The sequence below is a fragment of the Calliopsis andreniformis genome, chromosome 8 (assembly GCF_051401765.1).
Source record: "Calliopsis andreniformis isolate RMS-2024a chromosome 8, iyCalAndr_principal, whole genome shotgun sequence".
Classification (NCBI taxonomy): Eukaryota; Metazoa; Arthropoda; class Insecta; order Hymenoptera; family Andrenidae; genus Calliopsis; species Calliopsis andreniformis.
In genome coordinates, this window is record NC_135069.1 from 3,883,617 (window position 1) to 3,898,448 (window position 14,832).

Genomic DNA, 14,832 nt, shown 5'->3' on the forward strand with positions numbered 1-14,832 from the left:
GGAAAGATTGGACTGCCTGAAATAATTAGAAGAAATGATATTCCTCTCTTTAATTGTTGCAGAAATCCTTCATTACTTCCAACAGAGAGGGAAAATGAGCAATGTAAACGTCAGCAATACCAGGGTTGAAATTCGCTCGACATAAAATTGGGTTCGTCCTGCACCCCGTTCGTTTTACGTTTCCACCCCTGCTAAAAGAGCCAACCCCTGTAAACCAAGCGTAAAGAGGCACCCCTTGTGATGTTATGATTTAGAGGACGTAGGTGACACTTGTCGACGATTGTTCGACCCTTTTTGCAGTGAATGCTGGACGAGCTCCCGATTATCCGACAGCGTGCCTCCTGCTCTGACCTTGCCCTACTAATGGAATGGAAATTGGAAACCAGGGCAATGGGTAGCGACTTACTGTCATCGAAGTTGTAGAGTAGTTTTTTCGAGAGCATTACACGTGTACAAAGATTTGACAGTGGAAGAGATTTTTTAAGTATACTCAGTACTTTTTGGATATCTAAATATTGAAATTGATTTTAAAGGATCTTTAGACTTGTGGATAGATAGAGATGTCTTAATAGTCTTCTGAAAATTTCTGTTTAAAAATTAAAGGGAACTAGATATGACAGAAATGTTAACAATTAAATTAGCAGTGTCCAGAGTGTCTTCTTAAAGAGTGGATATAGTCAGAGTACAGTAACTATGGCAAGTTGAAGGGAGCAGGGACGAACTTTGCAAGCCAGCGCTTACATACAGAGCAGCGAAATAATACAGCAAGCGAACTGCTAACACAATGACTATTCCATGAGCCCTGCATAATATCCAACAGGTAAAATCAACAGAATCTTTCACTACCCGAATTCCAAACCTTCAGCGTATCAGTCTAAAAGTACACTCTGCATTATATAACGTTATTGAATCGAACTGCGTATCGAACACCACCGAGGACCATTATCATAAAGTCATCGCGGGGTTCCAGCTGTTTAATTTCAACCGAGAGAGAGATGGGAACCGAAGGAACGATTAGCATACATTTGAATAACGTCGATTCCCTGATACAGAGAGGTAAACGTGGATGTCTCATAGCGGCGAAATACGAGCAACGCGGGAGCGGAAAAATTAGCAGGGAGCCCGCAGCCGACGGCCAAGCGGTCCCGGGTTTAATTAAACAAAACTCGACGCGGGACGACCAACTTCCGGCCGTTCGTCGTTCGTTCTCGTTTTTAAATTCCCCGTGAAATTCACTGGCGACCCTGTTTCCCCCTTTCTCGCGACTTGAGCGCACTGCACAGTGGCCTATGCATGATCGCAAATTTTATGCGTCCTGGAAGGCGAGGATGAAGTGAATCGTTAAATCGTAACTAGTGGGAAGAGACGAGATACTAATTGTTAAAGTTGCTCCTTGAGTTTTGAAGGAATTGAAGGTTCAGCAAGATTCAGAGTATCAATTTTAAAGTTTCATGTGTACCCAACTTTCTATATTCTCAGTTATCTATACTCTTCATTTCCTGTATTTCCAGCTCTCCATATTCCGAATTACCCACATTCTCATATACTCAATTTCCCATGTACCCAGTTTCCCAAGTAACTGATTTCGCCGGCACCCCATTTTCCTGGTACCCCATTTCCCAGGTACCCCATTCCCCAGGTACCCCATTCCCCAGGTACCCCATCTTCCAGGTACCCCATCTTCCAGGTACCCCATCTTCCAGGTACCCCATCTTCCAGGTACCCCATCTTCCAGGTACCCCATCTTCCAGGTACCCGATTTTCCAGGTACCCGATTTTCCAGCGTAGCGTAGCTTACCATATTATCCACTCCTTATTTGCCTACTTGAATCACAGTCTTCACAATTACTACTAACATCTACCATATCTTCAAGGAACCAAAATCTCCGCCACGATCAGAACCAAGAATTTACGATCAAATAGAACCCTCGACGCTAAAAAATGCATCGACCATGGGTGATTCCGCAGCGACCGTTAATCTGCAGCGAGAATCGTCAGGGCAGGAGTGCACCGCGAGGCGAGACGGGCGTGAACAACGTGCGATAAGCGTTGCTCGGTGGCGCAGCGTTAAAAGAACACGCGCGAACGGCTGCAAGATAACAATCGTTCAATTTGCGAGATCGAATGACGGCGAGGCTCGAACGGTCGGATAAAGGGGCTTTCCATGGAAATACAGCCATTTTTTCCGCGGATGCTGGCGAATATATCCGAGCGTGCACGCGTGCACACGTATACCCCGCGTCGGCTTAACAAAAGGGCGCCGCGATAAATCTCTTGGCTCGCGAGGGGGTCGGCGGAGGGTTAAAAATTAACCTGGTTGATGCCGCTGACCCTCCACCCTCGAGCCCCCTGTATCCCCAGTTATTTATCATGATCTACGGTTTATTGTTCGAAGGGAATTTTCCCGTGAAGAAAATTCGTCCCCACGAGAGAGGCGAGGGACACGTGCTGCTGGACGAAAGCGTCGTGAAAATATCGGGTGCCGATAAAAAAACCTTTATTTATCGAGGGGGCCCGTGCGAGCATCGACGTGTTTTAAAGGTCGGCCTTTACGTCGATATACGGGGTGTCCCGGTTAACTTTATCGCTCGACATATTTTTTCTGATTTCACTATATCAAAGGGAATCGTCCTCCATCGACAGTTGGTTGGTTTTACGAGCAGCGCTTCTGATGATAACAGTTCCACTTTCCGGGAGACGTGTGCAGAGGGAATTATTAACGCTCGTATATATATTAATAAAAAAAGAAATTTAGATAATACTTCCTCAAAAATAGTTTGCAATAGAAATTTTATTACGAGTCAAAATGGCCCTGCATTCGTCTCCCGCGTATGCTCAAAACCATTCACATTCGGAGAGTTAAACACTGTCCTTAAATTCAGGAGACACATTAAATAGAAACACTTGTATTTCTATTACCCTTGGTTTTCAATACTCAACTTTCAGTTCTAGCCCAAAATAACCGAGATCACGCATATCATTCGTGACTCTCCGAAAATTCGTTATCGAGCCAGGGGAAAAAAGCGGGAAAATGCAGCCAGGGCGCGGATTCCCAGAAACGATGGCCAGTGGCGAATTTAAATTCATCCGAAAATTCGCATTTTAATGGAACGCGCGTGTCAGTCGCGAAATGCAGGCGAAAATATTCCCACCGACGCACTTGTTTTTGAATCCACCCCTGAGAGCTACCTCAGCCCTGCATGGCTTCGAATAAATTGCGTAGAATCAAAAAGAAAAACTTGTACTATCTATCAGTCCTTTAAGATTCAAATTAAGGACTCTGGAACTTCTCAAGCGAAGCATTACTAGGTAGTACAAGCACAGGAAAATTCTGGCGAAAGTTCGTTCGTTTCGCTTTTCCTGATACGCTGAAACGGGACTCTATTTAATCCTGATTAACGCGCGGGGGCGGTTACACCCCCGACGAAACAGAAATAAACATATAAATAGTGCGCACTGCGGTATTCGTAACCAGGAATGATTGCACACACGCCGTCACTGTGCAACCCCCTTCGTGCCACTTTGCTTCGAAAGCCACCCCTTCCCACCCTCGTCCCCCATCAACTCGTCCTATCGCGAGCCTTCTGTCGCATGCGTTCGAAAGCATGCACAATGACGGAAAACTATCCCGTGTATTTTTCTGCAGAGAACGCATCCCCTTCGTCGACACCCTTAATAGTCACGAGGATACGGAGCATTTCGCTTAGGCAAAATATTTCCCTACTAGGATCCCGCTAATATCTCGAAAGCAGGGGCAACGAGCTGTTATGCCGCGGTTAAATCTTCATAACCGTTTTGCTGTGGAACAGAGACGTCCCTTGCTACCCTTTCGCTTGAAATATTATGCATGGTGCGAGAATGCAGCTTTGCGGAGATTTGAGAAAATCGAGAGGTAAAATGTGACTTTACTGGGATTTATGGAACATTGAGTTTCATTTAATTATCAGTGTTTAAGTAGAGGAAGAATTAAATTAAGATTCTCGGGTGACTAAAATTGGAAATACTTTGGAAATTCTAATTTTAAGTTTCTCAGTCGATAGGACTTCTGTTACCCCTAAAGAACAAAGGTCGTTTCTGCGAAGCCATAGAGAAGAGGGGAATATCGCGTGCACGAATAATGGTGCAGGCTCGTTTGAAATTTATAAAAACACTACTTCTGCAGAAAGTTCTTGGTAGGGGAAAGAAATAAACGTGAAGTATTTAAATTTAAATACGAAGGACGAATTCGCTGATTTAACCTTTTGTGAGGTCAGGGAGTACCATGAACGGTTCTCGTTTCAACTGCTGGGTCAATTACGTTGAAACGTTATCGCATAATACTAGCCTAGGGAAGCTGTAACTTCGAACACTATGGGGCAAATTGTGATAGGTATCGGCTAGGATAGAGAAGCATTGTTGATGGCTCAGGGGATTGAATTTTCACGAAAATCAATAAAGCTTGATCGCTAATATCATTATTAATGGATTAAATACTAACTTACAATGGATCTAGAAATTGAAAACAGTATGGAAGAATCTTACTAAGAGATTCTTCATGATATTAACAAAATAAAATCTGCCTTACAATATAAAAAAAAATATATATATATATATATATAAGTAAAGGAAAAATATATATAAAGACTCACGTAAAATCAAAGACTCCAAAAAATCCTCACAAAGTCTGCTTCCAAATTAATAACGCCACGTAGTGCAACTAGCAAAGTTTTCACCTCGATTCCCAGAAAGCATCTTCCACCTATCTGCACTCGTGCACGAACACAGGCAGACTCAAAGATCCCCGACCTGAACGCACGAGTTGATGCAAGCAGAGAGAAAAGCAGCCTGGAAGAAAGGGCTTCATTTGATCGAAGGTCTGCGATGGACGGAAGACAAGGGGAGGCGAGCGACGCGACGTCAAAGCGTGGGTGGTAGTAACGATTCGCGGAGCGAGGGAGCTGATTAAAGAAGATCCTGGAACTTTCTGAAGCCACGTGAATCCAGGGCAAACGGGGACACCGAGAGAAACACGAAATCATATTTCTTTCACTGTCACCGTTTCCCCGAGCTTTTTGTCGGCCACTTTTTCGCAGCGTCCCGTTTCCCTCGGCCCGAAAGAATGGCCACGTTAATTACGTTTAATTAAACGCCCTCTGTTCTCGATAGATCTTCGCGAACACCTTTCCACGTTCCTTCCTCGTTTCTTCTGGGATACAATTTTTTCGGGAATCTCGACCGAGTCCTCGACGGAGGTGATTCACGTATGCAGCCGCGAGAAGAATTAACGCCATTAACAGCGAGTCAGAAGTCAGAGACACGGAGGGAGCGAGGAAAGGTACGATTAAACTCCGTGCCGCGCCTTAATTAGTCCAGATTCCTCTTGGACTGCGAAGAATACCGAAACCGCCTCAGCCTTGTCCGTCTGTCGACCTAATAAAGTCCTCGACACGTCCATCCTTTTACTGGAGTTCCAACCCCTTCGTGGATCAGCCCTTGTTTCAAGGAGGACAGAATTTCGAAGTGGTGAACTGGATAAAAAGTGACGTGTATCTCTGCTACCTCGCTTAATTTTCTCTAGCTATCGATTTTAGGAATTATGCTCGCTCGCAAGTAGAGTGGATGGAAAGGGTGACTCTATAGACACTTGTATCGGGCGGGGCGCGGAGAATTGACAGTTAAAAGCGAACAATACACTAAAATTGTGCGCACAAAGAAGCAATCACGAGTCGCTGCTGTCAGAAACGTTAAAAGAATATTTCTAAAACGACAGCGCAACTGGACCAATTTTCCAACCCTCTCGTCACCTTTTGTATCGCTGTTCCAGACGAGTGAACCTATCACAGGGACACGGGCGGCACAAAGGTCAAGCACATCAGTGTCCCGATTCTTCCTGGCCACTGCGTCGCGATGAAACACACGGGACTGATAATTGACACAGATTCTATACCGTGCAGGTCACAATGAGAGGTCCCAGCGACCTGTCGTTCACGCGAGCTGAGGAGCAACTGAATGTTTATGGAGCTGTCGGCCCATTTTTTTTTTACCGAAAATGGGTCCTTTTAGTGGGGGGCAGGTCACAGAGAGGAACCCTCGATTTACCCCTCATAAAACCATAAAATCATAAAATCACTTAATTCACAAAGGTGTTTTGAGGACACGTGGTGTTAGAAGTAGAAACGAGCTCACTGATATTTTCATTTCTTTCGCGCGACCCCTTTGTCTCTAGCACGTCTCTTTGTCGAGGTGTAACCCTTTGTGGAAAGAGGCCTGGTCTAAATAAAGAGCAAAGGCGCGAACAGGAGAGCCCCGAACCCAATTTCCGTAACGTCGTTTGCAAACGGGTTAAAAGATAACTCCAAGTCGAGCTTCGCGACCTCCTCGGTTAAAGGAGCACCACATTTCCATTCGTGTTACCTTATTTTCCAGAAAATCCGAGTACAATTTATCGTTTCATGCACCGTGGGAAAAAGGTCTCTATTAGAAAAGAGAATTGAGTCTGTAGAACAGCATTCTACCGCGAGAATTTTATTTTTGAGGAAAGTGACGTTGAAATTTTTGCGGTGACTAAATGCAAGTCTCGACTACTGAGGATTTTCAAGCTCAATTACCTCGCAAAAACTGGCGTAAATGAAAATATGCTAGTACAGTGTTATGAAGGTACTTAATAATACAATCTTCTCTAAATTGTATTTTCATAATTAATATAAATTCATACGCACAAAATAATATAAGTCATATTTTCTAAATACGTATGACTCTTCTAAGAAATTTTTAAACTTTCGTACATGCTTCTGCTTCAAGATTCGAATTCCTGAAGCAAAACAACTTGTCACAGCTTATCAGCTATTCCATCGACTGTATTCTCCAGTCTCCCTACCACTAAAGCAGCAAGCCAAATGAGCCAGCTATTCGCTGGGAGCATCGTCGTGGCCATTTTAATGAACCGCTGAGCAATTTCTGGCTTGTCCAAGCGAAATGACCCGCGTACCAGGTCAGGTCCTACGCGCGAAATCCTGTATTTGCATGGCGCCGATTCCCGATGAACGAACACACGCAATTTCATCACGGACAAGCCTGAACCTGATGCACAGGAACGCGAATACGTTCCACAAGGGACCTAAATCGTGTCTGGGAGTGCATGTTCCAGCCGAAATGCAGAGCCTCGTGTAAACACGCGTACGATCGTACCATGCAAGCTACCACTTGTTATCCACAGAAGTGTGGAGATATTGATCAAAACTGCATCACCGAGACAGTACTGATTAACATCACCAATTTATCGCCAAAGGATACCTTGCATTAACCACCATTTCAATAACGCAATTGCAGATTTAATATCTGGTACGTTGCGTGTCGAGAAATAGGTCCCAGAGGAGCTCTGCTCACAGCAGACAGTATTGTGCGATTCCATTATCTACCATGCAGGCTCCTCTGAACGCACGGAAATTAAGCCGAGTAAAAACGCGTCCACGGATGTCGAGGGCTTGAAAAAGCGCATCACGGTTCATTTGCAGCGACGCAGAGATGAGCTCCAACTCGCGATACCATTGTCTTGTAACCGCGTTGTAATTCTCCCAATTCGCATCGCGATTACGCTGGAGTCGCGAGATTATTCCGCGTCCCAAAGGGATTTTCTCATTCCACGCGATTGTTATCGGGCGAATTGCGAGCAGGATACGCGAGAATAAACACGTCCCGAAAAATCTGCGCGCGTGGGAGTACTCGGTCGAAATAAAATCCCTCCCTGTCGTATTTTTCAGTTAATTTGCTGCGATATTGTTTCCAGGATGGAAAAATTGTTAAAACTCGATCTCGTCCCGTGAGAGGGAAACTCGAAAACCGACTGGGAGGGATTTTCATCCTCGACTGACAACGAGAACCTGCTCGTATCTCTTTTCGCATTTTTCGGAGTTAAAAAGCGCTTTCACGCTCGGTCGCGTGAATCGTCGCGCGAGGTGTGATTTTGACGCGACGACGAAAGGGCAAGCTTCGAAGCTGTGGAAGGAAGTGTAGGTGAAAGTAACAGGGGCGACGCTTCCATGCATATGCAAACCTGCGCGACGTCGGGGATAAACGTCTTGCGCCACCGATCGAATATAGACAGGAACTAAATATTTACACGGAACTGTCGTTCAAGAACTACCCCCAAACACGATCGAGACGAAGCTTCGGTGAATTGGATGGGATCGAGGTACACGGACAAATAGATCGATTAACCGTCGTGCCTTGGCGATTTGTTGGGTCAGTGTAATTGGAGGGCCATTAGCGCGGTGAGGTACTGAAAAGGTTAAATTTCCTTGGAAACTCTGTGGCTCATAAATAGACGATTATCGCAATTTTCCCAATTCCATTCGTTACGCTAAGTAGATAAATTGAAACTTTGTGAATTCCTGCAGCACACAATTGGAATATTTAATATAACTACTCAAGCTTCTATACGTGGGTAGAAATAAAGGACCATTGTCTAATAAAGGGACAGATGTTCCCAGGAATAATCTCATTGAATAATTAAGCAACCATGTAAATTTCAGAAGTAGGAACGTCGACAGTAACAGCTACTGTCGGAGCTAAAATGGAATACAAATTGGTATTTGTCATGTTTTGAAAGCTGAGTGAGGAGAGAGAGAAATATTCGAAAATAAAATACCGAAAGGGGAGTCATAAATTGTAGGTAATCGATATGATCGAAAGCGTCGTTCATTTTTTCATTAACGCGTGGATGTCGCTGCATGGAACGCGAATAGCTAACGTACCTGACAATGGGGTTGAATGCACGCATACCACGACTCGCGTGACACACGCGTGGACCTGGAATCGGGTCATTCGAGTAGGATCCAGTCCTATTTTCCGGATTCTGGGCGTCGAATTTCTAGGTAATAGATGCACCGGAGGTGTGCCGATGAATTTGCTTTACATCTCGAATGACTCCTCTGTTTAATGAACAGTAGAAAACCGGATGTATTCGCGGACCCCTGAATTATGCACCTAACGTGTGCGAGAAATTGGAGGGCTGCCAGGCTTTCGGGAGCTGAATGAATTTATGGAGATTCACGTCGTTGGATTTATGGAAAATAAGAACAATTAGGACAAGATAACACGGGAAGAAATATCTGTATATACAGAGTGTCGTAGCTCTGAAACATTTGAATTATAGTAGATATATTTAAAAATACATCTGCAAAAATTCAGAGTAAATTATATCTGTGGCTGTAAGGCAAAATGACCTATGTCATATTTTTGGAAAATTCAAGTTAATGCCTTAATTGAGATCTGGAATATAGAATTCATATTAGACAAATTATAGACAGAAGAAAAGACATTAAAAGAACTTTTTCATCTGAACATAAGGGTTCAAGAAGGCATGAGCGCATAAGATAGTATTGTAGTTGGAAACTTGAGACGTTGATATACCAATTTTTACATTAAAAATATTCTATGTTCTCGATTCAATCTTTCACACAGAATTACCTCGCTTCCCTTCCCATTTCTGTAGACAAATAATATCGGAAATAAACTGCTAGCTCGACGTCCAGCAGAGGATTTCTTCAAAAAGAAATAATCACAATCGTTGGCTAACGCGGTCCACGCAGAATCGATGAACGGAAATTAAAGTCCGCCGAGGACTCCCCGATAAAAACGATACACGCGGAGGGATCAGGCCGAGCCGCGTCCATTATTCAACCCTTTCTCCGTGCTTTTATCTACATAGCCCTCAATCATTGTCTATTAAATGGATTACAAAAGTTCCAAAAAGCTCCATCAAACTCGGCGCAAATTTAGGAGGGAAAACCAGACGAAATTTGGCAGCGGTCGGCTCGTAAACACAAAGCGCAGATCCAAGGTAATAAAATCGCGTATTATGGTTCAAAAAGATACACGACGAACGTGACAAATGCCGCGAAACGCGTTCTCGTTTGAATATTCGTGGAAAAATTCGAGTCGATTCGCAGTTAAGCGAGTAAACATGGGACGGTCGTTAAGCGAGGCGGACAACGCGCGAAAATATCGCGGGGCCATTTGTTAACATGGTGTATTTCGCGGCTATGACGCGAAAACGACAGGGTCACCGCAGGTCTGCAATTTTTATCGGAGATTTCGTCCCGTGGCCAAGAGGAACCCCTTCAGAATGGGTGCCGCGCCCAGGGGGTATCGACGTCGCGTGAACCCATCAACTTGTTGGCCGTTTTATGGCCACCCTGTAACTTTACCCTAGCGTACAAATGTTTACTGCATTTCTTGGGATCTTGCTACACTCGACTGCGCTATCGGTGACCTCTGTTTAATATTTTACTGCCTGCTGCACATGGGGTGCCTGAAGTTGGGGAGTTTGGGGTGACAGGGTGCAATTTAGGATAGTTGTCCAAAAATAAGCATAGTACTACTATGTGATACAAGACGATTTATAGCGCTGTGTTTTCCTGGCGATTATAATTACATACGTACTGAAAGATTCGAGGGCGAAGAATTTGAGGCATTTGAGGGTGGACTGAAAGTGGTCTCGGGGTGGTTGAGATGGTTAAGGGTTTCAGATGAGTTTCAAAGTGGTTTCCAAAGTGGGGAGAGATGGGAGTCAAGGTCGTTTTAAGTTGGGGCTCGAGATAGATCTCTAATGAGTTCAGGATGGATCCGAGGGAACAGTAAATTGAGTTCACGGTAATCTGAGATTGCTATTTTATAACTGTTTCGTTTGGGGACGATGCCTGACGAAACGATATCGTTGCATTCCTGAAATATATTCTTCCATCACAACAAGTCGGACGATTTATATTTTGGGCACGTTCCTCGCTCTGGGGATTGGAATTGTGTGTCGATATATGCAAATTTTGACATTTTTGTATTTCAATCCAGCTCGTATAAAAAATATTGCGGGAAATACTTGGCAATTCATTTTTCATTGGAAAATTGATGTTGATAAAGAGAATATCTACATTTCTTCCCCTCCCCGAACGAAATTCTGTATTTTAGTTACAATAGACATGAAAAATCAATCTATTCGAGCGTTCAGAGGAAGTCAATTTTCAGGTGGGTTAAACCCAGTAACGATTTTGCAAATTTACAGCTCGATATCGCGGTGCGCCGAGCGCTCGATGATACAGCAATCATCGTATCCCCGAAATCGAGGCATCGAAACCGCCTCCTCGATCGTGGCTTTCGGATTTAATGGACGAATCGTTTCCTTCGGGATCGCGCGATTAGTTCGCTCCATTAGAGGCTCGGCGATTAACTCCGCGCCAGTGGCAACAGAAAATCGCGGCGGAATTCTTGAGGAATCGTTTTTTCGAGCACGAAATACGGATCTACTGAGCGGTTTTCCGCTCGAAAGAGGAGAAACGTTCTTGAGAGGGCAGCCGCTCGAGGCACACAAAATTTTATGGCGAGCAGTAAAAGTAGACCTTGCGACAACTTTGTTGCAAGTTGGAGCACTGAAATAGAAGGTCATGGGAGTACAGAGTTTCTGCAGTGTCAGGAAAGTTGAAGGGGAACCCAATTTTGATTCAATTGGAGCTTCTTCTGGAGCAGATTTCTACCGAGTGCTCTAGAATAAATTGCTTAGTTCTGTTCCATTACCTGTTGGCGACTAACAACACTTGTTAATTCGAGAACAAACAGCTTGTGGCTCTCGTGGCTCGACAGTCCGTCTCGATAACGGTCACTCTAATTTGGAGATCCTCCAGAGCTCTTACCTCTGAATTGGCTTTCACCTCGCTGTTCGAGAGGTAATGGACGAGCGAACACGCTTGGCTCTTTTAATAACGATCGATTTGTACAAGTTTCTGGATACACTACGATCACCCTCTGATAAAGGAAGGTTAGTTTAAATTGCTTAATCAGTAGAAGCTAAATAGTTATTTGTAAATAGCATAAAATTGCAGTATTCTAAATAAAAAAGAAACCCAAAGAAATCTACTATTCGATACATACAAACCAGTGTCAATATCGGTAGAAAAAACATGGGTATCGACTTTCGTAAACCGAGAGACCTGCGGGTCACTCGTTTGTCAATCTTCTTCAAATAATTGAACATGGATCACTGACCCGAAACACGCAAAAAATTCAGGAAACATGACTATCGATATCGTACGCAAAACCTCTTGTCACAGTATCATCCCACTGCTTTGCAATTAGTACAATGGATTCTCTCGAGTCATTCTTAACCGTAAATGAACGAAATTGCTCCATGAAACTGTTCCATTTCTCTAACCTAGATTTTAGTACTTCCAAAACAGAGGACTTGGATTAAACAAGCAACGTACGGCTGAAGTTACACACGCAAATAGTGAGTCTTGCAAGGAGGAGTTCGAGAGTCAACTGCACCAAATTGCATCGGCCCCACGTGGCGGCCAGACGAGTCAGAAATAAATTCATGCGAGATTTGTATGGTTTATTCGCCGTGTGTATATTTCGAGGCCCCAGACATCAAAGTGGGCATCTATTTTTGTCGAGACGATGTCTACTTTTGAGAAACGCTACCTTCTCTTTAGAAACAGAGAAATAATCAAATTTTCGAATGCAATATGATACATTTCCCTCAAGAAAACGCAAGAAAGAAAGACTCTCTAAATAATTCGAGCATAGTATGCTCTTTGGTACTAAAAAATACATTGCAAGCGACTGAGCAAGTGTACACAACCGTAATGCGCATGAACACATTTGCATGCCGGAAAAAACAGGTATAGAGGCTTTCTGCGTGTCGTAAATTGCTTCCTATTGTTAGCAGTTGATTGATAATTTGCTAGAAATCAGACTCAATGGCTCGCGGACAGTTAGTAGATCGTGACGCGTGCTTCTCGCAAGGCAATCTGTAATGTGGAGCGATTAAATAACACTGAGAATCACTTTCTCCTTCCTTCAGACCCTCGCTACATTACCTCTTTTAATTGACGTGTTTACGAGGAGAAATAACAGGAACGTGGCGACCGAATTATGGAAACGAGGAAAATGGTTTTCGTCACGTAGTCGTTGACATAAGGAATTACTATAACTTAATGTGCACGAAGCTAATTTTTATTTCGACGAAAAAGGAGAAAAAGTGAGATCGAAAAAACTAAGTGGGGCTTTATGTTTCATGATTCAGTGAATTAATAGAGCAATAGATTCTGGCGTGATTGATTATTGATAGAATAAAATAGAATAGAATATAGATAGAACAAGAAGGGTACTACGAAAAATGTGGGACATTTTCAGAGGATCGATAGCAAATATTAAAACGAGCAATAAAGTTCATGTTCATGTATGCATGTATGTTAAGTGGGGCTTATTGTTTTAGTGCTGAAATGCTCGATATTTTATGAAATATTGAAATTCTTAGGAGTCACGTTATACAGGCACATACATCACTTATAAAAATTTAAATTATACTTTAAGATAATTTGTACGATTATTAGACCTTTGTAGGCTAATCCTTGGTCAGTTGATTTTACGAGAATTTCACAAATAAAAATTACCTAGTTAACTAAAAAGAATGTAGTCTATAACTTCCACTTATTTTTCCATAATAGTTTATCTACCTTTCTACATCTGGGTCACAGAAATACTTGAGTAAATATTTCAGAACGTTCCAGAAATAAAATCCCGAACAGAGAAATATTTTTCCACACTTTCGACTTTCTTCATCACCCAAAATTATCATTCTGATAAAGAAAGTGGTCCAGTTAACAGGTCAATTCCCCAACATCCTGTTCCACGAGACGCTCTAACGGTCAACGCTCGCTCAAAAAAAAAAGAATTGTCTCGCGAGAGGCGCACGATGATCGTCCATCACTAATAAGGCCAATAACACTCAGACCGGAATCCATCCGCCGTTATTCCCGCGGCGTTCACCCGTTTACCATATTATATGCTTCGTTACATTTACCGTGAACTCGTTCAGAACCCTGCTCCGCGGGCACGTGAACGAGTCACGTGATCGCTCGTTCCAGATTCAAACGCGGCACGGGAAAAGTTACTCCATTTCTCTGCGAGTGAATCGAGAACAGATGCGAGATCACAAAAATTTCAATCCCTCGTTCAAACGTCTCTGTGAACATTAGAATAAAAAATAAATAAAAATCCTCAAAATGAGAGTAAAAAGATTCACGGTCCCAGGACACAAAGTAACACGTTTATTAAAGAGAACCGAAGTGAAAAGGTAGTTCAAGGGTGCAGCGGACCGGATGTCATTGATTCGTTTCACGAATGACAGAGGTGACGTCACGGCAGGGAGCCATGTGCGTCAAGGTCGATGTGCATCCTGGGCGTCCGAGTCCCGAGGGTAGAAATTTCTCCCGAGATCGCGCCTCTTTTCTGCTACACGCTCTACCATGCTCACAGAGTGGAATGACTTACGCACCTTGTTGTCCCTCGACGTGTGGTAGTAGTAAACAAAGGCGAACATCCACGCGCATGACAGGAGCAACACAATTTTCACGTTTCGCCGCATCTCGCCCCGTGTGCCTAGCCACCCTCGTCCACTGGCCACCCCCGTGTCCGTCAGCCCCTTGTTTCTGTCACGGCCGTGTCCCACGAGCTCTTCCTCGTCCGCGGAAAACGGAGCACGCACACCCGCGACCGACGGTGCACTGCCACGACACTGTCACGACACCACCAATGCGAACGTACCGGCAGCCAAAGCCATACTGTCAGGCCTCGAGGGGAACGCAGGCTACCAGACGCGCCGATGGTTTCGACTCCCTCCACTGGGCGCGCTCAGCGCGCTCCTGCGACGCCCACTGGTCGGAGTGGCGCGGGATTTTGAACTGTGCGAGAGGATGGAGAACACGAGCATCGATTTCCTGGGGAATTCCTTATCGCCAGGGGTTCTCTGTGGGTTTGATGGATGAGGGGGAGGATGAGGACGTGGTTAAAGGAGAATAA

The 14,832-nt window shown here is 44.0% G+C and overlaps 1 protein-coding gene across 1 annotated transcript in view; it reads right to left on the minus strand.

The window, feature by feature from the left end:
• Positions 1-14,565, minus strand: part of Pgant2 (polypeptide N-acetylgalactosaminyltransferase 2) — a 160,235-nt gene extending 145,670 nt beyond the window's left edge. Inside the window, exon 1 of the mRNA XM_076383355.1 lies at positions 14,309-14,565. Within this exon, the coding sequence (XP_076239470.1) occupies positions 14,309-14,398 (90 nt within the window). The 5' untranslated portion in view covers positions 14,399-14,565. The remainder of the gene's footprint in view (positions 1-14,308) is intronic.
• Positions 14,566-14,832: the final 267 nt, after the last annotated feature.